The sequence below is a fragment of the Gymnoscopelus microlampas genome (assembly GCF_963454915.1).
Source record: "Gymnoscopelus microlampas genome assembly, chromosome: 20".
Lineage (NCBI taxonomy): Eukaryota > Metazoa > Chordata > Actinopteri > Myctophiformes > Myctophidae > Gymnoscopelus > Gymnoscopelus microlampas.
Window position 1 is genome coordinate 24,329,469 of NC_139957.1, and position 22,603 is coordinate 24,352,071.

At 42.1% G+C, this 22,603-nt stretch overlaps 1 protein-coding gene across 3 annotated transcripts in view; it reads right to left on the reverse strand.

Annotated features, from left to right (window-relative positions):
* Positions 1-22,603, reverse strand: part of aqr (aquarius intron-binding spliceosomal factor) — a 79,265-nt gene that overhangs the window by 44,926 nt on the left and 11,736 nt on the right. For all 3 annotated transcript variants that reach the window (XM_084044338.1, XM_084044339.1, XM_084044337.1), the window contains exons 14-23: positions 21,526-21,629; positions 16,259-16,361; positions 14,016-14,136; positions 13,526-13,667; positions 12,746-12,924; positions 9,543-9,710; positions 5,025-5,194; positions 2,147-2,388; positions 1,729-1,875; positions 333-402 (exon numbers count right to left, since the gene is read on the reverse strand). In XM_084044338.1, coding sequence (XP_083900464.1) covers positions 333-402; positions 1,729-1,875; positions 2,147-2,388; positions 5,025-5,194; positions 9,543-9,710; positions 12,746-12,924; positions 13,526-13,667; positions 14,016-14,136; positions 16,259-16,361; positions 21,526-21,629 — 1,446 coding nt within the window. The remainder of the gene's footprint in view (positions 1-332; positions 403-1,728; positions 1,876-2,146; positions 2,389-5,024; positions 5,195-9,542; positions 9,711-12,745; positions 12,925-13,525; positions 13,668-14,015; positions 14,137-16,258; positions 16,362-21,525; positions 21,630-22,603) is intronic.

Here is a 22,603-nt window from a genome sequence, read left to right on the forward strand (position 1 = left end):
TCCCCATTAGAGACACATGAATGAGCCTCTAGTCTTCCTGGGGTCTTGTTTTGCTATAATGAACTCAAACATGAATGAAACATGAGTGAATAAACTTCACGTCAATTTTGATTCCAATTATCCATGGGATTCATCCTGTAGCCGAGTTTTACACTAAACGCTTGAAGGTCGAAGAACAAAGACAAAAACAAAATTGTGAACAAATGTTGATGAAATGTTTTAGAAATCCCATAAAATGATCGGGACTGCAAACAATAGTTCCTAAATTCTATGTCTTTTCCCAGGTGCTTCGTGATGGCACGTCTTTGACAATGTTAGACACGTTTTCTTACCATGGTTAGTCCTGGTTGCATGCCAGCTCGAATGGCTTCAATCTGAGTAGGAGTGAACTGGATGGTGTTCCTGTAAGACACACAGCAAAGATTTACATTTACTGTTCCCATGACACGAACATACTGCATATATCCATGTTTTTTTATGGAGATGTAGCTGTGAGAGTTACATACGTGCGTTTATTATCGATGCTTCATGCCACTAGCTGATGTTTTCTAAGCCTTCATGAACGCCAGTTCAGTCAGGGCCTTCCCCCAAAGGACTTTTTACCCCCCAAGATTTCAACATCAAAGTACAAACTGAATATTATGGAATACCATCAAATGAATGCTAATTTTCAGAAAAGAGAGCAATTATTTTGTGGTTATCATCTCCACCAGGAGATCATGTTTTCAACCTGGTCTGTGTGTGCACGTCTGTCCGCAGCTAATCACGCAAACGACCACACTGATCAGACCGGATCTGAGCACTGAGCAGACTTTCCACGGAAAGCCTGGTGACATGAGCGTAATTGTTTTTATCATATTATATTATATATTATTATATTATTTTAATTAATACAGTACATTATAAAATGGCGCTTTCCCATTGCATAGAGTTAGTCGAACTTCAGTTCCACTGCAGTAAAGCAAAGCAAAGCAAAGTTTGTTGTTTACCCAGGGTGTCGGACTAAGTACGAAACTTGTTTCCAGCCGGACCCTGCATGGAAGCCTTGCTCAAGGGCTATTCAGCGGTGATTCATGATTGATGTGATGAATTGGGGAATCGAACTAGGGACCTTCCGGTATCAAGGCCGACCCTCTAACCACTAGGCCACCGCTGCCACGTTGCAGTTAGGATACAACATTGCTATTTTAGAAAATAGAAATTGAATTGCTTTGAAAATTTGCCCAAAGTAGTGACGCTAGGAGAGGTTAAGAGCCTTCAGCAAACCCCTGTTAGGAGAAGAATGATAAGATCATTGACTGCCGTGGAAGTTTTTTTATTTATTATATTTTTTTTAATTTTGCACACTTGAGCCTTGAACCAGGAGATAATGTGATCCAACAATGTACTGCTCCATTCAGTTCCTGGTTTAAGTATTTGGGAAATAGTCTGTATCTCGGCTCCTGTGTTTTACTATGTATTTATGGCGAGACATGCTATTTTCAGCAGCGTATAACAATCGAACGGGAGGTTGCGATGACATTCCCCCCCCCCCGGAAGCACAGTGAAACCCTCCGTGATTAGCAACCATCAGGGGATTGATCATACTGGAGATAAATATTCTGTGACTACTTGAAAAGGTAAGAAAAATCGATGGCAGTCTTTATTTATTTAGCCCACACTATTTTATTTATTTACTCTGGCAGTGAAAGAGTTAAAAAAGACTCTTGACTTGGTTTTGGCCCTTACCGTTTGGGCTGGTTGTAAGGGTATGGCCCACGGTTTGGGGTGACATGAGGCTCCACAATTAAACATTTGTTGTCCTCTTTTTCTTCTTCCTCATCAGCCTTCCTCTTTTTCCCTTTGTCAGTTTGGTTCTGGATGGGGAATTTAATTCTGGAACCAAAAGCCCAAGGTTGATGGTTAAATAAGGTTTGGAAACAAAAAAAGAGAAGAAAACAGCATATTTATCTCGTGATTAATTATAGCAAGTTTAATCTATAGAGGCCAGAACACAAATTCTCTAGAGATTAGCGAGGTAATGCAATTGCTAGCAACAGTTAGAAAAATAAACAATATATTTACTCTCAATGCTCCTTCATTCATCATTGAACCTTAATAATAAACCTCAGCTTTGCAATCACATTCGACCTTTGTTGACCCTCACCTGAAAGGCGGTACTTGCAGTTCGCTATTCTGTTCGGAGACCTTGACGGTGTAGCCAGGGAAACAGGAGCGCAAGTGGTCGAGGGTGAGGAAGGTGTCGTTGAAGTCCAGGGTGGAGATCTGATTGGGCATTTTGGAATAGTGGGCACTGCCTGGGTCGCCGTAGCCGAGGATGATGTCGTGGAGCCAATCTGGGACGACACACTCCGTGTTCATCAGGTTTCTGATGGTCTCAAGCACTGCCTGGTTTACAGGCAGAAAACAAATGGGGACAGCTCAAACAAATATAACATGTTTTGAAAAACACACTGAAGTCTGATTTATACTTAGATCGGCTATTTTTGCTGAGAGACACCGCAACGCGCAACCAAGTTTATATCAGGCATTTGACTTTCACCATTTGAATTTTTCACTTCAGGTTACAGAATTACAGACCCTTTTTGAGTAGAAAGACGGAAGGTTCAGACTGCAATAGCTCTACAGTTTAACTAATGGGGGAAATGGGAAATTACATGTGCATCTGTCAATAATATTTTAATGAGCTGCCAACTGTCAAATGCTTAATAGGGAACCTCGTCGGAATTTTATCTCTCATCACAGATGAGGGGAGGAGAAGAATGTTTCTTCAAAACTGAAAGAAGCCCATGTCGTTTCATTTCAAAAACATCTGCCAATCTTGTGGATTTGAAATGATAGAAATGGACTTTAGAGAACAGAAACAAAAAAATATCTGCATTTTGAGGTTGACAAACACTCCAGTTGATAATGCAAATGGAGCACAACATCCTACTATTAAATGATGAAAACTCTGTCTATCTGTCCGCATCTATTTTTTCCCGCAGTGAGTTGACCAATCATCTGAAATTTCATGTGGGCATTGGCATATGCACGGAGTGAGGAAGGCAAATTTTAACGGTTTATTTGAATTTCTGCCACGGGATCTGATCAGTCAAGGTCCCATAATCCGGCCAGACGGTGGGACCAGGCTTCAGGCTACAGTATAAACAACACAATGCCAGAAAGAAAGCGGGCTCAATGGTGCCAAGTTAGGACTTTGATTTAAAAGCATGGCAAGCAGCAGACCTAGCAAGGCTGCTGTTGTATATGCAGTCAATAAAGCACAAGTGGTCGTGGTCCCATAGCCCGGACGGATGGTGGGTCGAAACCTGGCTTTGGGGCTTCAGTGTACACCCACACAATGCCAAAGAGAATGCCAGCACAGAGAGAGAAATCTGGCCCTATGGTTCAAAATTGTAGTAGCAGTTGCAGTCCCAATTCTGCACATATTTAGATAGTGTGCATGCATCCCTGGGTATGGACTAGTTAGACAGATAGCCTATATGAATGTAAACAACAAAGCCACAAGCCAAAGCATTTAGCATTTTCATGGCTTGTAAAAAAACACAACAAAAAACAAACAAACATAATGGCATGTGGATTAGCAGCTCTTGAAACAAGGATATAGGACGGGGATTTCCTTTTCTCTTATCCTGCTCTGCCATCAGGATCCTGCAAGGCTGCAAGCTGATCCTACTGTATGTAGTATAACTGACGGGCTTGTTGCCAGGGATGGATTCTTGGAGGGAGAGAGAGTAGAGAGGGGAGAGCATTGCAAGGTCACCCAGGGAGGAGTCCGTTTGGGGGACGGGTGGGAGGGGTGTGGGGGCTTGATCCGGTGGTAATCCCACCGATGCCCTGCCCCGAGAGCCCTCCAGCTCAAAGACCCAAGTAGTCCAATACATGTGATTGATCACCCAGGGGAGATGCTGGGAGGGCAAGAGCTCATGGCCTGGAGAGGCAATTCTCCAACATAAGAGCAAAGGGAGGGGAACAGAGAGAGGTAGAGGGAGAAAGCAGAGGCAGGCATCTTATCTAGGTTCCAGGTTACGGATCTGCATGTATTAATAACCACATGTTTCAAAGGCTAACCAAGCAGTCACTGCAATGATATAAAAACTATAGGAAAACAGCATATTGGATCAACCTAAGTGCTTCAACAGTGCAAATAAAAGTAAATACGGTTCCGTGTCTGTCCAGACAATGGTGTGTTGACAAAACTTGCAAGTTGTCCCGATTTGTAAAAAAATATTTTGATACTCTACCCTGAATTTAGCAGTTAACTCATTGAGTGCCACAATCCGTCAAATCCGTCACGTGGCCTGACGCCCAGAGCGCCACAATCCGTCAAATCCGTCATAAAAAAAAATTCAAAATAAAAAAGAATTTTCAAAATAAAAGTTTATGATGATTTGAAGATTTGCTGCTCCATCCACTCCTTGTTTAACCTATAACTTAAAAAGGCTGTATCTCGCTTCCTAAGCACTTTTTTTTTACAATGAATTTTGGCTGTGGCACTCAGAACCAAAATTCCATTAACATGAATAAATAAGCTTGGCACTGAATGAGTTAATGCTGCATTGGTCATTTTTAGTTGAGGTTGGAATCTCTGTTGCGGCCACTTAGATATTTTCCTATCTATCCCGCTGCCGCTTGTGTTTACTGTTGTGTGTGCTGGTAACGGAAAACACAAAAGAGGAAAACACAGAAGCGTGACAGGGAGCGATAGGTAGTCTATGGACAAACAATTTTACAGTCTTATCTTATCCCAATTACATGATCCCTCTGTGTTTCAGCATCTTGGACTGATGCCATGTGTTTATTGGTGTCTAACGATGGGTGACAGAATGGGCTGGTAGTAACGTTTGAAGTTGACCTGGGCGGCAATGCCAGACACTTTGGAAACAGTGTGTGTGTGCGAGTGCAGTTAGCACTGACAGAACGGACAGAAGCACTGGGCAAGATATCTTTAATCTCTCTGCAGATTGCAGAGATATTTGTATCACCTACAATCCAAGATCCTCAAATTAAAACACCCCTACCTTGAAGTTATTCTCCTTGGGTTTGCGCCTCATGATGATGTTGAAGGTCTCATAGGGATCCTCTGTTCTGTTCTGGATGCTACTGGTCATGTCCTGCTGGTACTGGTTTGGATCCAGCCACACACGGAATGTTCTGGCATCTCCTCGCAGCTTAGGTTTAGGATCAGGTCCTGGGCGGATATTGGTTACAAATTATACATTTCAATTGTTTCAATGGTGGACACACTGACATTTTACAATTTAGGCATTTTACAATTTAAGCATTTAGCAGATGCAGTAAGCAAGGTAAACACGAGGTAATACATCAAATGCATAGAAATAGTAATCTAGGATTATAGTTAAACCAAGAACCTATCATATCAATAGAACATACCTAAAGTAGGAGGCTGCCACCTTCATATAATAACACATATCGTCCAACATTTGATCCATTACATTTTCATCATTGTATCAAGGTACTTCTGAATGAGACGTTTCAAGCCAATGATGTGAACAGTGTTCCATTAGCCTATTACTGTTGAGACTGAAGACGGTGAAGGTTCAAAGTTACCTTCTAAGATGTGGTGTCTAAATACTACCTGACGTGTTGGTGAAATGTGAGTGTTGTGTATTGTAGTGTATATCCAAGCATAATGTGTGTCTGATCAGTGCACAGAGATGGTGGGCAAGAGAGAGACCTTTATTGATCCCCATGGGGAAATTGAATTCAGGTGTCATCACAGACTGCAATACGCATGAAAAACAGGACAGGACAGGTAAGAATGGAGAGATACAACTAAGATTAATACAAATGTAAAAATATATATAAAGATAAAAAATAAGAGTAACTGACTGGGTTAGCATAATAAATAACCTATTAATAAACATAATATAGGTTTAAATATAATGTACAATCACCAGTAATATGAACATACATCTTTCGTCATGTACATAGTATTGATAGTTGATATGAGGCTGATATAGTATGTACAAGATGGGTGCTTCAGAAAACCAGCATTTACTGTTGAGACACCTACTCTTCCTGGGGTCCACAAAATGGCAGTTTAACACATTTTAGATGGGCAATTAAACATTTTAAAGTAAGAGAAAGAAATGTTTTGATCAGATATTATTTGACCAAAAAAATACATAATACTAGCAAAAGTAATGGGACAGGGACAAGAGGAGACTGTACTGTACCATTATGGATGGTATCAGACATTATTTGTCGCTCTCTCTGTTAATTTACCCCGTGCAAAAGACAGAATATGTCTTTTGTCTTTTATGGGATTGAATTGTCTGCCAAAGAATTTTCATTCACTTGTAGGTGCTAATGCACACGTTAAGCAATGCCATACCTTCATCATAAAATCACATGTCAACATAGAGCATGTGCTATGTGCCATGCAACTTGAGCCAGCTGCCAAATGTAGGGCACATATGTTGGTTTAACCTCAGTCTAAGAGTCAAGGGACTTGCATAATTCTCAAGCAAACCTGTACAAGGCTATTTCTTGAATATGTAGCTAATGAGCTAGATTGGATCAATGTGCAATCTGTCCAGAGTCAGTAGCTTATATAACCACTGCTGTACATGCATTATTTTGACTACAACACAAACATGCAGACATATGGCCCATTCCAGAATTGTAGGTATATTTCGCGTCTCCAAGACAAACCAATTTTATATTAAAAAAAAAAAATCTGTGTTGAATGAATGTCAGACACAGAAAGGGACAGAGAGACAGGTTCCTTGAAAACAGACCAACCCCTCAAAAATCCAGAACTGCAGAGTTAAATATCCTTTTATTTGCCCCACAACACCAAACCAGCTCGCCTTGATAAAAACAGCTTATCCTTCAGTTCTCCGACTGGGCACTACCTCACCTCAGCAGTAATAGGCCTTACATTCTGATGCCTCTCAGGCAGGAACAGGCGTTGCAATGCCTGACAGCCTAGCTGAGGGCTTTTGGCTTACTCCCATAGGGGGCTAGAGGGTGATGCAGCTTTCACAGACATATAAATGGAAATCCTTCATGGTAGCGCAGGGCAGGGAGTGGGCTAGTGAAACTCAATCCTGTTGGCCTCTGATGTGTTTGAATTTGTTTGTTACTGTGCGTGACTGCGTGTGGGTGTGGGTGTCATAAAATCCCCCTTACTAAAAGAGTGTGATGATGCTAGTTGACGATTGGAAGCTACACCCAATACAACATGGGGTAAAGGTGTTGAACAGTTGGACCTAGGTTTGGTTGGCCACATCAAGACAGGCAGGCCTGGTTTCAATGCAAGAAGCTGCCAATTATTGAAATAACATGTGCTTCTTTTAGCGAATGACTTACAATATGTTACGATTTAGGGATGAAACATTTGACGTGTTTCAGTGGAGACGGTGAGTCACGTGATTTCCTACTGTAGTTTCCAGCGCTATTTCCGGATACCGCCGCATAATTAATTACATTTTAACACAGACGTAACTAAACACCATAAACGACACAGTCACAACCTGACAGATTCGCTGGACACATTCTTTTTATTCTTATATGTCGTGATGTTGCAAATGGTTCCCAGATTGTTGTCAGCGAAACGAGTGCACTCCGGGTGTACCGAGAGCGCGTGCACATCACTGATGCGCATTGCAGTCGCCAAAGCCAGAAATAGCGCCGTCTTTAGAGACAGAAACTTCAGCAGATTGAATCCAGTACCACAGCTAAATCCCATGTCGGGACCAAGGGGCGAGCTCCTTTCAAGAACTGGCATATGAGCGGGTGTTGACTCGCTGTTATGCCTTCAAAGCCTATATGGCAAGCAGAAATCTCTGCCAGATATACTTTCACGGTGGAGAACGCCCTGCCCTTATCCATTAGCTCCTGGAGAAAGGATAACATATCCTTCACAGAGTCCTGGAACAGGATAACATGTAACTTTCACACCATTCTTCGAACACTCACCACTTAGCGGCATAAAGTTGACAGGGCCCTAGCACTTTTTATAGTCGCAATGACATTGTGGTGAAGACCCACAGTGCTTAAGTTCATCCTCTCACGGGCCAAGCCCATAGAGCCAGGTTCTCCGGATGGGGATGATATATCTCACCCCCCGCCTAAGACAGCAGGTCCCTTAGTAACGGGAGGGGCCACGGCTGAATGTAATGGCCATTATATTCAGTCCACATGGTTCCAAAGTAGTCCCTTTGAACATCGTCACCTTGGATGGGACATCCATAGAGTGGGTGGACCGATATAAATAGCATCTGGCTGGACAAAAACTGAACTTCAAATTTCATATAGATCATCTGGTCAAAAAACTCAACTGTTCAGTTAATTATTATTATTATTTTTGTACATATTTTATCTGTGTCCGACTTGTGAAGTGAAAAACTGTCCCTGTTATATAGAATAAGGAGAGGTATCTCTGTCTAGAATTGTGAAAATTGTGTTTTGATTGTAATCTTGTCCCACTGCTTTGTTTTTTTGTTTTTTGTTTTTTGTTTGGAGCCTAAGGGGGGAGGGGGGAGGGGGGGGGGGGTTGTATGTGTGTTTATATAGTCTTGTATGTTATATCAACGCGATCTCTTTTTTGTATAAAATGCTATACATTTGTACGTGTATATACGTGTATGTAACATAAAAACTGTAAAATAAAGTTGTAAAAAAAACTCAAATTCACCGTGAGCTTCTTTTATAGGCTGAAGCACTGATTTTTTATCTGCCTCTTGGCAAGTTCACAATTGTAAAAGAGACCCTGTCTCAATGTGCTCTTGGTGGTTAAATAAAGTTAAATAAAAAAGGAAGGGCATCATCTCCACCACCTAATGACCACACCGTGGGGCAATGTTTGTTTAATGGACTGACACTGCAATCATTTGATTTATTATTAGATATTAAATGCATTTAAGAAAATGCAATTTGTTATATTTTGTGTGAATATCATATTGTGAAGCCTGTCTGGGACACAAATTGTATCAGGGTGCACCATATCATGCCGATAATCTTCTAAGCATATTTTGCTGGAAAAGCACATGGGTGCATCATATGATGCAGGCTATGCACTGTGGTCTTCAATCCAATAAAGGAAGCAGAGAGCAAAGACCGGAAGCTCTCAGGTGTTGTTGCTGACCTCAGGTTAATGGAATGTTAATGTAGACAGGTCAGGTCACGCTGTGACTGTCACCATGACAACCCTGCTCTGACCTGCTCCATTGGGCTTGATGGGAGGGGGAATGTCACATGTCACCAGTGTGTAAGTGTTAAGAAAGTGGTGCGTGATTCAGCGTGTGTTTGTGTGTGTTTATGTATATGTACATATACACATGTGTGATTGTGAGTGTGCACGTGTGTCAAGGTGGTTATAGATATGCGTGCATCTGTATTTAGATCTGTGTCTGTGCAAACAAAATAATGCATATATGTGTTGTGGTTATGGGCATGGCAGTGTGTTTAGCTCTGTATACAAATGTGTGTATGTGTGCATGTGCGTCAATGAGGTTATAGGCAGGCGTGTGTGTGTGTGCGTGCGTGCGTGCGTGCGTGCGTGAACCTACCCTCCTCAATAACACGTCCCTTGTCGTCCAGCATACCCTGCACCTCACAGCCCCTCACGTACACCAGGCCAGTCTGTTCCACGAAGGGCTGCCGCCGGTCGAAGCGTGTGCCATAGGGCAGGCAGGGCCGCACCGTGATCAGAAAGCAAACATCATGCTTCCGCAGCCCTAGAGAGAGATGGGGTGTGAAGTATCATTCATAGTCGGACGTAAGGATACGTAACGAGCGCCAGCGCTCCTTGCGTTGTCGTTTTTTACTCCCCCTCCGTCACTTACGGCTCCAGTTGTTCCGTCCGTCGGGCTGACGTTCACCGTCAGCCCGACGGACGTTCTCTACGTTTTGCCTGTTGTACCACTGGGCTACAATGCTAGTTTCATAACATTGCAGCGTGACACAACCGGTTGCCAGATTTTGTGAGAGAAATAAGTAACCAGGTCTATGAAAACAAGCCCAAAAGAATCGACTAGGCCACACATGAACAGTGGTGGAAAAAGTACTCAAATGTTTTACTTAAGTAAAAGTATCACTACTCCAATGCAGAAGTACTCTGTTACAAGTAAAAAAAATTGGAGTTGGAATGAAAAATGTACTTGAGTAAAAGTACAAAAGTATTGGTATCAGAATGTACTTAAAGTACCAAAAGTAAAAGTACAAAAATGTTTGAAAATAGCCTATGTATAAAATTGGGCTAAAGTGGTTAATGTATGTTTCATAATATCATCATTTATATCTGAAAAGTAACTAGTAACTAAAGTTTTCAAATAATTGTAGTGGAGTAAAAGTACAATATTTGACTCTGAGATGTAGTGGAGTAAAAGTAAAAGTATTGGAAATTGGAAATACTCAAGTAAAGTACAATTACCTCAAAATTTTACTTAAGTACAGTACTTAAGTAAATGTACTTAGTTACTTTACACCACTGCATATGAAAATAGCAGATCTACAATATATATTTGAGAATCACTGGTTTAAATAATAATTGGTCCAAATAAGCAACTACACTTTAGAAACAAGACCAAATAAAACCGCAACCACCAATAAAAAATTGCTTGTTTGTTTACAAGCAACTATACAGAAGAATAAGCCCAAAGTCGCTTATAATAAGCAGACATGGCAACATTGGGTACGTGCAATCTCTCACGTGAGCGAACCATATATGTGTCCGTAAAGAACGGACGGAATGCCTCACCCCCATGACGCACGTTAAGACGGGTGCAGTATGTTAGTCCGACAGCGCATTCCTCCGACAGCGCAGCGCTCCGACGTTTCCAATACTAAACCCGAACCAAACCCGCACCCTAACCCTAACCGCACGCGGATGCCACATAGTCGGAGAAAAGGTCTGTCGGATTAACGCATGCCTCCCGTTAAGACACATCTAGGGACTATGAACGGGCCTTTAAGGGAGAGAACACGAGAGAGAGGGAGAGAGGGGGAGAGAAACAGCCCCGTCAGCACATGGCTGATCTTTAAAACATGAAGCTATAATGATACAATGGGATAAAAGCCAGGGAAGAGAATCAAATCATAGGAGTAAGAGAAAGCAAATTTGTTTAAAAAAATAGTGTGTGGAAAAGTGAAGGAGGTTATAGAGCAAGAGAGAAGAAAAGTCTAAGAAACTGTCATCTGGGATGGTCTCACACTAAGCAGAGTGAGCTTCATACCTACAGTAGTAGTGACAATTCCTTGAAAAAACTACTTGAAAAAAAAAAATACAGTAAAAAGCCCCCTGTACCCCCAGACACTACACAAGAACAATGTAGGTGTAACTAAGATATATTTTTACATGCATAGATAGAACTAAAATACAACTTTCAAGATTAAATAAACTTGGCATTTTTACACAGAAAAGATGCCAGTGCAGCTTTGTGTTTTGGCAATGTGAGTGACTTTGGAGATATAAATTACCCTCTGCAGAGATAACAATCTCAATGCAAAGAGCCTTGATTTGATTTATTGGGCAATTGATTTAGAGTATTTGGATATTCTATTGGAAAATTTGCAGAATATCTGAAGCTTACAAAAAGGCAATGGGGACAACCCTATGGCTGACAAGCTACAATAACATTATCTACAGTGCCTGTTCCTCGCATGCCGAGAGACAGCAAAAGATGAGGAAATAAAACACAGAGGGTTGGACAGTCCCAAGAAATGGCACGCCTGAACACAGACACAAGGCTAGGCAGGGTTCAACAGGCCAAGGCCAGGGACGATTGGATAGAGTGCTCAGGGAAGAATTTATGGAGGACATAAACTGCGTACTTGATTGTTGTGCAACACTGCTGTTGTGGTTCCCTAGTAAGCCCACAACACAATTTGCCTTGTGGGCATCCCATCCCATTTATTATAGGGTAAACGATGCACAGTTGCACATCGTGGGTTTGAACTCAGCTCATTGTGTCTACATTGTCTTCCTTAAAAACTAAATTATTATTATTAGGCATTGTGGTGTGTTGCTTGAGTGCTGCTTAGGCATCATCAGTTGACCGTCTCGATGAGGTGTTTTTTCGCCTCGTCACGACGGCTGTGGCAACAGTTTCGTTGCCCTTGCAAATGTTCTAATTAATCATTATTAAGCTTTGTTGTTGTGAGCTGCTTAGCTATTGTCAGCCAGCGGTATGGTTGAGGGACTTATAGCCTTGCTACGATGACCGTGGCAAAACTTTTTGGTTGACTCACGTTGATATCTATATTAAAATGTTAGAGCACCAGCAAATTTACCAGGCAAAGGTGATGACACATATGTCCCAAGTACCCCCAAATATATCAAAATGTATTTTGATCATAATTATATGAAAAGACAAAGCACATTTGAGGGGAATCCAAGCTAATAGAAACTACAGCCTTTACCTTCCTGGAAAGCTAGCATGCTGAAATACAATTAATTATTTTATTATAATTAATAAAACATAAAACAAAACGTTTGAAATCATGTTTGAAATGACCAAACTGTCAAAAGCCCTCTGAGAGTGAATAGACAGAAATGGTGACATCTTATAATAAGCATTAATGAGGACCAAATATATGAAGATACGTTGAAAATGGGTGGTCTTTTAAAAACAATTTTGAAACAAATAAAACAAAAAGGTGAGAGATGGGGAGAGTGTGTGTGTGTGTGTGTGTGAGACAGACAGACAGACAGACAGACAGACAGACAGACAGACAGACAGACAGACAGACAGACAGAGAGACAGAGTCATACCTTCCCACTCATGTTTGATATGATCTCGCACGTTGAGGTTGACGGTGATATCGGCCCGGACACGGGCCGGCCAGTTCTCTCCTATGTTGGGTTTGGCTACCTCTACTATGGAGAAAGCGGTGATGGACTGGGCCATCCTTGCCCAGCCCCCAAAAACGACGCCTCCATACTCTGACTGCCTGCCAGGGAGAGGTCAGACACACACAACAGGCAGCCAGTCAATCAGTCTGCTCTCAAAGACGGCATTAAAAGTCAACATCAAACAGAACTAAGCTCAAAACAGTATGAAGTTGAACAAATGTTTTTGCTGTGATGGTGTCAGGCTTGAACTGATATTACCGCTGGAATCACCACTCAAGGTTACCGTTTTTAAAGCAATGATTTTTGTATTGTGCTGTTGTATTAAACCAACTTACTATTGCAAATTTACATATGCTCACTTTATCACTTCAGAGATTACATTTAAATTGCATAAAAAATAAAACAATTCTTCATTTAAACGGCTAAAGATTTTTCTGAACATTTACTTTTTTATTTTATTTGTGTTGACGTTTAGCATTAAAAATGTTTAGAAGTAGTCACACCCCTAACAAAGATCTTTCAACAGCAGAAAGAGTAGGCTGGAAGTGACCAGGACAGCAGGCGCTGGGCAAACATTTACAAAACCTATGATGAGGGTATAATCAGAGTATCACTCTAGTATATGAGAACATAGGGTAGTTGCACCAGATGCCAGTTTAACGGCATATTGTCAAATGTAACGCAGAAGTGGTTGGTTACCATGGTTTCATCCGCAATACCACATCCTCTATGTCCTGTCGGATCTCGTATGTAGACTCTAGACGAAACAGGTTGAAGTTCCTCAGCAGGTAGTCATGGAGTGTCAGGAACTGAAGGTTCAACTTAGGTAGGGCCAGACAACCTGGAAAACACACACACACACACACACACACACACACACACACACACACACACCCACAAACACACATAAGTCAGATTGGGTTCCCCACTCGAGTAATGCGATTAAGAGGTGTTGCTTTGATTGTAAGGTGGTATCTTAGCAGGTGAAGGTGCCCCTGCCAGCTAAAGAGGATTCCTCATGAGGAGGGTTGCCAGATCACTGCCAGATAAGTGCCCTTGGGATGTAGGGGATAAAACATAGTGTGTGTGTGTGTGTGTGTGTGTGTGTATTATAGGGCACTGATTAGATATGCAAACAAGTCCATGTGCCGCGGTGCACGTACACATGCACGCACACAGGAACACACACCTTCTCCAGAGTAGTACTCCGTCGGCACAATGTTCTCATCCCAGATAATCTTCTCCGTTGGATAAAGGGGCATCTGGTTAAGTTGCTCAATCTGAGAGATTCTCCGCTCATGACGAGACACCTGTGTGTGAGTGAGTAAGTGAGATAGAGAAATATATATTTTAGCATGTGGCCTTTATAAGCGTTGCATACAGTCACACGTTTTGTAACCGAAGAGCCATTACCAAATCAACCAATAAAGAAATAAATTGGATGTGGAATTTGGCTTTGATCTTACTCCTGCACCTGTACTAATTCCATGCACCTTGCGAGTAGGTGAAGTTGTGCCAGAACTCCAAGTCAACCAGAGAGAGACAAGAACAACAGAGAAAGAGACAGGAAGAGAACAAAGTGACACAGAGAGAGAAATATAAAAAAGTCCCCATCTCTCTTTCTGACTCAGTGTCTAGAATTTTTATTCTTTCACCCATGAGAAAACAGGGTAATGAAGAAAAATGATATCACAGAATCACGTCATCAAACCGTTCCATTACATCACCCACCGTAAATGTCAGGTTAAGCTAAACCTTTCAAATGTCTTTCATGTTTATCGGTTAATTCGCGTATGTCAGCAGAGGATTTATTGCATTACATGCTAGGTTTTTTCACTATGCTGATGACCACACCAGCGCATGAAGTTAGTTTGCATATCCGTGCATTAACGTGTCCTGGAACACTACAGTGGAAGTGTTTAGGCGGATATTCCTGTGTTCCGCTGAAGCCAACATGCTCCAGGAGCTGTATAATATCCTCTGCTCTCCACTTGCAGGCTGCAATGCAAGGCTAATCCTGTTACAGCATAGCCCTGCCTGCCTGTGTGGAAAACCAGGGTTACTCTACAATTACACAGAGACCTGGATAGATGTCTCTGTAGACCAGGTAGAAGAGAGTTAAAACAGGGTATTTGGAGTGCATGGGACAGGACATATGCACAGTTCATAGTATGACCTTCAAGTGATAGAACAGTGTTAGTTAAACATTGGGCTACACTGCCTACCCAGCTTTTTCTGTGTCCAACTAGATGAGTTAAAGCTGTTCAGAGGAATAGTGTGCTTGGCTTCACATAATGAGCAATGTCTAAATGAGGATATGCCACTGGTGTGGTGTGTCCTGAAAGCACCCCTGCAGGTATTTAGAGAGAGTGATAGACCAGACTCATTTAAACTCAGTGCAACTCTGGTAAAAGAGCGCATTGTCCTTTCTGGGGAAGAAGGGGGGGGGGGAAACATTCCTGTTCATAAATTATTCACCCAGTGAGGGAGAATGATATCTGCCGCAGAATACAGACTAGCTCATTGGGCCCATCAGGAGGTAAATCGTCTAAACTGGTCTAAATGACAGCAGGAGGACCGGCTCATCATCCTTTAGCTTAATTATGGGTGTGGTCTCCGCAGTGTGTGATCTGCCTTGCTGCTGCATGGTGAGCTCTGACCAGCGGCCTATCTCCTGAGCCACGGCAACTGTATGTTACACAAGCCCCCCTATATGTAGGAGAGATTTGGTTGTCGGGGGCAACCTTGGGCGCACATAAACGAGTCCCCTGACGTTGGCCACTGCGACAATCTAATCAACTAATTATGAAAAGGATCCTCTCCACGGCTTCTCAGCGGGGGCCTGGGGAGGGTCTGAGTGGGTAATTAAGAGTACCTGCAGGTCAGTCCACAAGGACCCACTTTGATGAAGAGGCCCGTACACCATGTGTTTAAATGTATATTGGGGACACTTGCAGAACAAGGGCCCACTAGACTCCGCAAAGGGTTTTAGAAAAAGATAATTATTCAAGGAGAGGGTGGGAGGGAGAAAGAAGGGACGATCAGACCAAATCTGGCCTTTCTGAAGACTAACAAAAAGGGGAAAAAAAGAAAAAACAACAACCATGCCCTCCATCCTCACTCAGCAGGAGCGTCCTCGGTTTCTTTCCCCATAACAATTGCCCACATAAGGCAGTAATTGGATTAAAAAGGCAATTCAAGAGGGGAGGGTGGTAAGGAAAGGACATCGCATGTATTCCAAGGTCAAAAAAATAAATTAATTATTTTTAAAATGAGAAACACAAAACCCCATTATACTGTGTAATTCTTGCTTAGCAGCCATTGTTCCTGCTCCTTGCACCTCCTTCTCACACGTCTCAAAGGGGTTGGAGCAACTATGCTGTGATGCCCTCATAAACACATCAGTGAGGAGCAACAGCTACAATTACTTACCAGCAGCTCAAGAAGAACCTCCTTCTCATAGGTGGTGTCTTGCCCTTCAGCCAGCTCTGGTAAGAGACAAAGATACGAGGCCACCCGGTGGAGTGTGTTGGGACTACAGGGGTGGAGATTTGCAGAGGGAAGGTGAGAAAAAAGAAAACAAGCATATAAAACAGAGAATTAATGATCCGTGTCCTCTTTACATAATTTGGAATTATTTTCTTTTTTTCAATCGTCAGCAATTACAGACAGACACTGACTGCCTCTAATTGCTGCAACATATGTATTGATTGGTGAAATGGTCATTGGTGTAGACGAAATCTGATACTTTGTTCATAGGGGAAAAGATGTATCCATACTATATGAACTACTCTTTACAGGTGCAGGGATTTGAAGGTTTTCTTCTCGTATAATCGACTGGAGTTTCTTTCAAATGGCAATATCAACAGCACTGTATACACATGAGGATGAAACGGGGCCGTTCCTCATTCTCTGTGCTCGTTAGCACTGCGGTGCGAGGCAGTTTGCTGGTTTGCTTTGACACTGCAGCCTGCTCTGTCAGCATGCGTGTCTTAACCCATTAAAACCGGGAACGCATCTGTGTGTCATTTTTGGATTTCTTTGGCTATTAATTTATTTATTTTTTTAAATCATGGAACATTTGTGCAAATCTTTGAATATATATATATTCTTTTTTTAAAGGTAACATTTTTTACTCAAATCTTTGCTTCTGGGGGGGTCCCTGGAACTAAATATTTTGAGATGGGAGTCGGCGGCCAAATACATTTTTGAGGGTCCTTGACATGAAAACAATGTACAAACTTTAAAAAAAATATTCAAAGATTTGCACACATTTTCAAGATTTTTCAAAAATAGCAGATATACAAGTTTGATAGCCCAAAGACATCTAAAATGACACAGATACTTTCCCGGTCTTAAATGGTTAAGGGGCCGGGGTGCATCGATGCGACGGGATTATGAAAATCAAAGCCCATCTCCATCTCTGAGAGCTGAGACACGACTCTCTGCATACAGATCTGTCTTAATCGAACTGACACACCGTGACACAGGCATGGGGCCAGTACACAAGGAGGGACACACAGTGACAGGGCCTGGACAGCCACACGTGGCAATGACCGACGGTATCTATGTGTAGGGTGATGTGCATGTGCGCCCTCTCAGCCCCTGCCCCGTTTGTTTGAACATTTGGGTGGCAGTTCTGCCATTGCTGCACTTTAGTCGCCCAGCCACTGGTCTGGTAGAGGGATATGTAGGCAACATTTCCCTTAGTGACAAAACAACAACTCACTGTGAGTTATAGAAAGAGAGGAGACTGGATTAGGTCATGGCTGACAGCTTAGCCACAGGCATAACTACTCTAAAGGTAAGGGAGAGGGGGGATGGTTGCCCTTAATATTACATTTATAATCAGTTTCCTCTTCAACCTGGGGACAAACATAATAACCGCTACCTGAACCGACCCTTGTTCAGAGCTTATGGAAAACTTTCTGTTATGCAACATTATTAGATTTGTCTGTAAAACTCTGGAGCAAACATGTTTTTCTGCAGCCACACAGGAATATGTGAGCAATAATAGATAAATACTTGGCAGCATTTCCTATTACAAAAATGTTTAATGTGGCACTATAGCATGATTTCCTTGAGTAGATTTTGAATAGTTCATGCAACCTTATTTATGCAAGGTTATTGTTTATGAACAGCGGTTGAACAACTCTAAGCCAAGGATAACTATAGGTTACAATCATAACCCTGGTTATTTGAGTATTACGAGCGAGATGTCTCGCTTACAGGAGAGCGCCCCCTGGCGTGATCACAGAAGCATTTATTATATACTTCCAGACAAGTCATTGGCTGGATCAAGGTCGCACAAGGCCACGTCAGCAGGGTACCACCCCCCTTTTGTGCTACATAAGGGACCGCCGTGGCCCAGTGCATTATTCAAGTAAGCATTTTCCTTCCACGCTTATCATGCAAGGACTGACTCTGTCAAATGGAAGAAGCTTGCGACACACATTTTGTTTCACAGCCCACTTCCATCTGAGACTCCTGAAGCAGAATCGATGACAGACGGCATTTACATTTTTTCAAGCTACTTGGCAGGTGATTGGATGATCCCGCCCCTAGCAGCCGCCGATTGGTTCTAACACGCAGCGGACCGGGCAGCTTTACTCCCTGAGCGATCCCAGAACTCCTTCCTGAAATCAAATGCAAATGAGATTTCCGGAGGGAGGGGGGTTTACCAGGCTAGCAAGGAGGGTGTTTCAGCGTGACATCTCGCTCGTAACACTCAAATAACTGGGGTTACGTTTGTAACCTATAGTTATTTTTCACATTACTCACTCAATGTCTCGCTTATGGGATATGTGATAAACGTCGCCCACCCATACTGCCGAGAAACTGAGGACTGCATGCGCCAGGGGCGGTGCAGTCAAATTTGATTGATTGAATACTTTATTAACAGTTTGCAAATAGCACAGTGGTACGATATAACAATGATTGCTAAAACGATAACACAAAAAGCCCTAGGGGCTTGTTTCCATTGTGGTCCTGTGTATTCAATTCATCGAGACATTTAAAGACATACAATAATATACAATAATAAACAAGACATCATCAACACTAGTAGCAACATGTACGTAGCAACGTATATGTACAGTAAACAGTTGGGGAGGGGGGGGTCATTTCTTGTGTTAAGCTTAGAACATACAGTCATATAGTCTATAAAATCTAGCAAAGGTCAAGGGTGAAGACCAGCTTGCTGCCGCAGATATCCTGTATAGTGATCACTTTAAAAAAGGACCCAGGATGTAGATATCCCTCTAGTGGAATGCCCACACAGCCCCTGTGGCGTATGATAGTTGTATGGCCTCCACTATCCAGTGGGAGAGCCTTTGTTTAGTTATGCGTTTCCCAGCATACTGCTAGGCCCATGAGACAAATAACTGGTCCGATTGTTTGTATGTTTGTACATAAGTTTGTATATAAGTAACTCTGTCAAACTGCTCGATTATGCCTGGAAAAGGTCATCAGAGACCGAAACGTTGCTTCTCTTTCAATAAATGTGCTCCTGTACTGTGCAGTTTTGCAGTGTGTGGGCGTATTTTTATTATTGATGTGCACTTGTTTGCCTACGCACCTGCTCTTAAGCTTTTATCCTAGGTGTGCGAAAGTTTATCTCAACTGTGCACAGCATTAAAATGCGCCAATTGTCAAAATTTCAAGCAATGTTCTGTGGAACATTGAGGAAATAAGTATCTTCTTTGGTCTCTGGCCTCAGATGACACATAATATGCAGAGTGCATTCTCTCTGCCTGTATTTCTTGGTGTCAAACTTTGGGAAGTAGATCTGCATTATTTGTGTTTTTAAGCCAGGGAGGAGAGCATCTTTGAATGTTGTGTTTACAAACCGCAACTGACAAATCCTACTCGTTATACCTTTAAGTGAACCGATACATGTTAAGAGTGTGTGTACGTGGACAGGTTATGCAATAATGCTGTCTCTGTGAGTTTAGGAGGACTGAGAGCATAAATTCGACATGGTGGTGGGTGACTGGGAGCTTAGCTGGCGGGTAGTGCAGCTGGAATGAACAGGCATTAGTATGAGTTGCTTGTATGAGAGGTGCCTTATTAAATCTGATTGGCATATTTGGAGTGTCCCAACCCCAGAGCTGCTCTGGTGACAGTTGTGAAATGGCAAACAATGCAGAGGCTGCTATATTCATAACGCTAATACTGGGAGGAAGAGTGCCGTTTCTGGAAATACATGAAAAGAGCTCAGGCAAGTCTCTACCTGATTCAGCTCAACTCGGCTCATATCCCTGTGCTCGACTCTCAGGAACTTAATGTGGGTTTTAAGCATCTATAATCCGGCACAGAAGTAAAGAGAGGAAATGGAAGTGGGGAACTCAGACACAATTTGTCTCGCTTAATGCTTAGTCACCACTCTTTCTCATTTAATGCTGACGTGCGACAGAGGAGCTATGATCAGAGAGGGCATAACAAACTCAGAAAAGGGCCATCTGTCATTCAGACAGATGTTAGATTAAGATGTGAGGGTGCAATTTGCATGGTACCTGTATTTAAATGTTGGAAGCAGAGATTTTTCAACCTTGTGGTGGCAGGCACGTGCCAAATGTAAAAATAGGAAAAACCTAGCCCTTCTCTCGCTCCCTTTTGTGCATACACTTACAAACCAGTGTTGATTTAGTTTTAGTCTTTTGAATAAAATTCCATTTAGTTTCAGTCATATTTTAGTCATCTGAAATGTTTTTTTTTGTCTCTAGTTTTAGTCGACTAAATATCATAAGATTATAGTCGACTATCTACACTTGATTTAGTCAACTAAAATGTATTTTGGCGGGCCTTGATGGCATCATAATGGCTGATTTTACACTTGGTTGCATGCTGAAAATAGCCGATCTACAAGCTCACAACACGTCGCAGCGCGACACGTTGTGAGCTTGTAGATCTTTTATTTTCAGAGCGCAACACCCGAGCGCAACAAACACAAAATGACTTTTCTTTTAGTTCTACTGGATCTCCTCTCCACTCGTCCCTCATTAACGTTTTTGTCTCGTTTTTATTTGTTGATACAATTGTCAATATATTCAGTCTTAGTTTTAGTCATCGTAGCTTGGTTTTGATTTTTGTTTTCGTCATAGTTTTAGTTGACAAAATCAACACTGATACAAACACACACGCTAAAAACAGTTATTCACAGGCCAGTCCATCAAAGTGAGGGGGCTTTTTGGCTCTCCAGCAGCCAGGCTAATATGAACTGACAAACACAGCTGTTCAAAGAGTTTATTCTCAAGCCACTGCAAATCGATTAAATTAATGAGGCGCGTCTTTCTCTCTGGCTTGTACCAGCTGCCTGTTCAAGGACTTCCTGGCTGCCAGTTAACAGAGAGACAGCAACAAGGCATGGGGGCACGATATTGACAAACGAAAAGAAAATGCTGAATACTGCCTTTGCAGTATGAATTACAATACATGTGGACACAGCGTTTTATGTAATTTTTGAGTGCTTAGTTTTGTGGTGGGAAGTGAGATACTGTATGTAATATTTTGCCTAGTCATTTTCCCTGGAGCGAACACCTGCACAGCTTATTAAGGAGGCTGTCTAAAACAGCAACAGAGTTATGTTATGATGCAACACAATGCCAAGATTGATGTGTATGGAAAAGTTATCATTGGGTTTTTTCCATATTCCTCATGTGATTCCTGTTCATTGTTCATGTTTCAGCTGAATGTCTTACCTGAGATGACCAAAATGCTTGGTCAAGGACTCTCGTGTGTCTACTGCAGCAACGTTGGACAGGGCAAAGTCCTGCAACTCTGGGAAATGGGCAAAGGCTGCCCTCTGGAATACGGACCACACACAAACACATACAGAACACTCAGATAATTTACCTATGGACGTATCAAACACATATGTAGCCTTATTAACTCTTTGGACGCGTTAACGCGTCGAATTCTGCCAAGGACGACTTTGGCCACGTTTTTGTTTTCAGTGGTTTTCCACTAGATGGCGCTGTTACCTGATGATGCTTTCACTGCCTGATGAACAGACCCGGAAATTACGTCATTTAAAAAAATAAAACCTTGTTTACTTCCTGTTTATTTCCTGCAGTGAAATGGCTATATCTCTGCTAGATGTCCGTTCCGCCTGCTTTACGGCAAAACAAGCCTCATTGAAACGGCCATAGCTCTTTAATGGAGGATCGCGACCGGACACATTTTTTTCCCTTCTACAACCCTGTGCGTGTAATGAGCCGATCTCCGTGAGGACGGCGATAATATTCCATGATTTCTCAAAAGTACAGTAAAATCGCTGTTTTGGCTGGCAGCAGTGGCACACTATTACTCTGGCAGTCAAAGAGTTAATCTAGTAGTTCAATTTGAATACAGTATCACTCTCGTTCCGTATTTGGGTGCCATTAACATTTTAAAAAAGACTGAACATAAAAAACATACATGCATGACTGCTGGCCCACAAATAAAGGACAACACATTTCTAATCTCTGAGTTACAATGAAGCACTAACTGCCGTTAGTGTGAAAATATGCAGCTTGTAGAGATGTGCGGAATGATTCATTTTATTATACATTATTTAAACATAATTTGTTTGTTTGATTAATCAGTACAGGAAAGTACATACAGTACATGCATAAATTAATTATGCATGCATATTATTATCAATTTGTACACCCTTTTCTCCTCAATTTAGTTCGGTTGTCTGCAATTAATTTCTCCCCATATGTGTGTTTTAACGCTATCGGCTCACCTACCAGTGAGGAGCCCCTACCGGGAGAATGTAGTGCCTACGTCCTACTC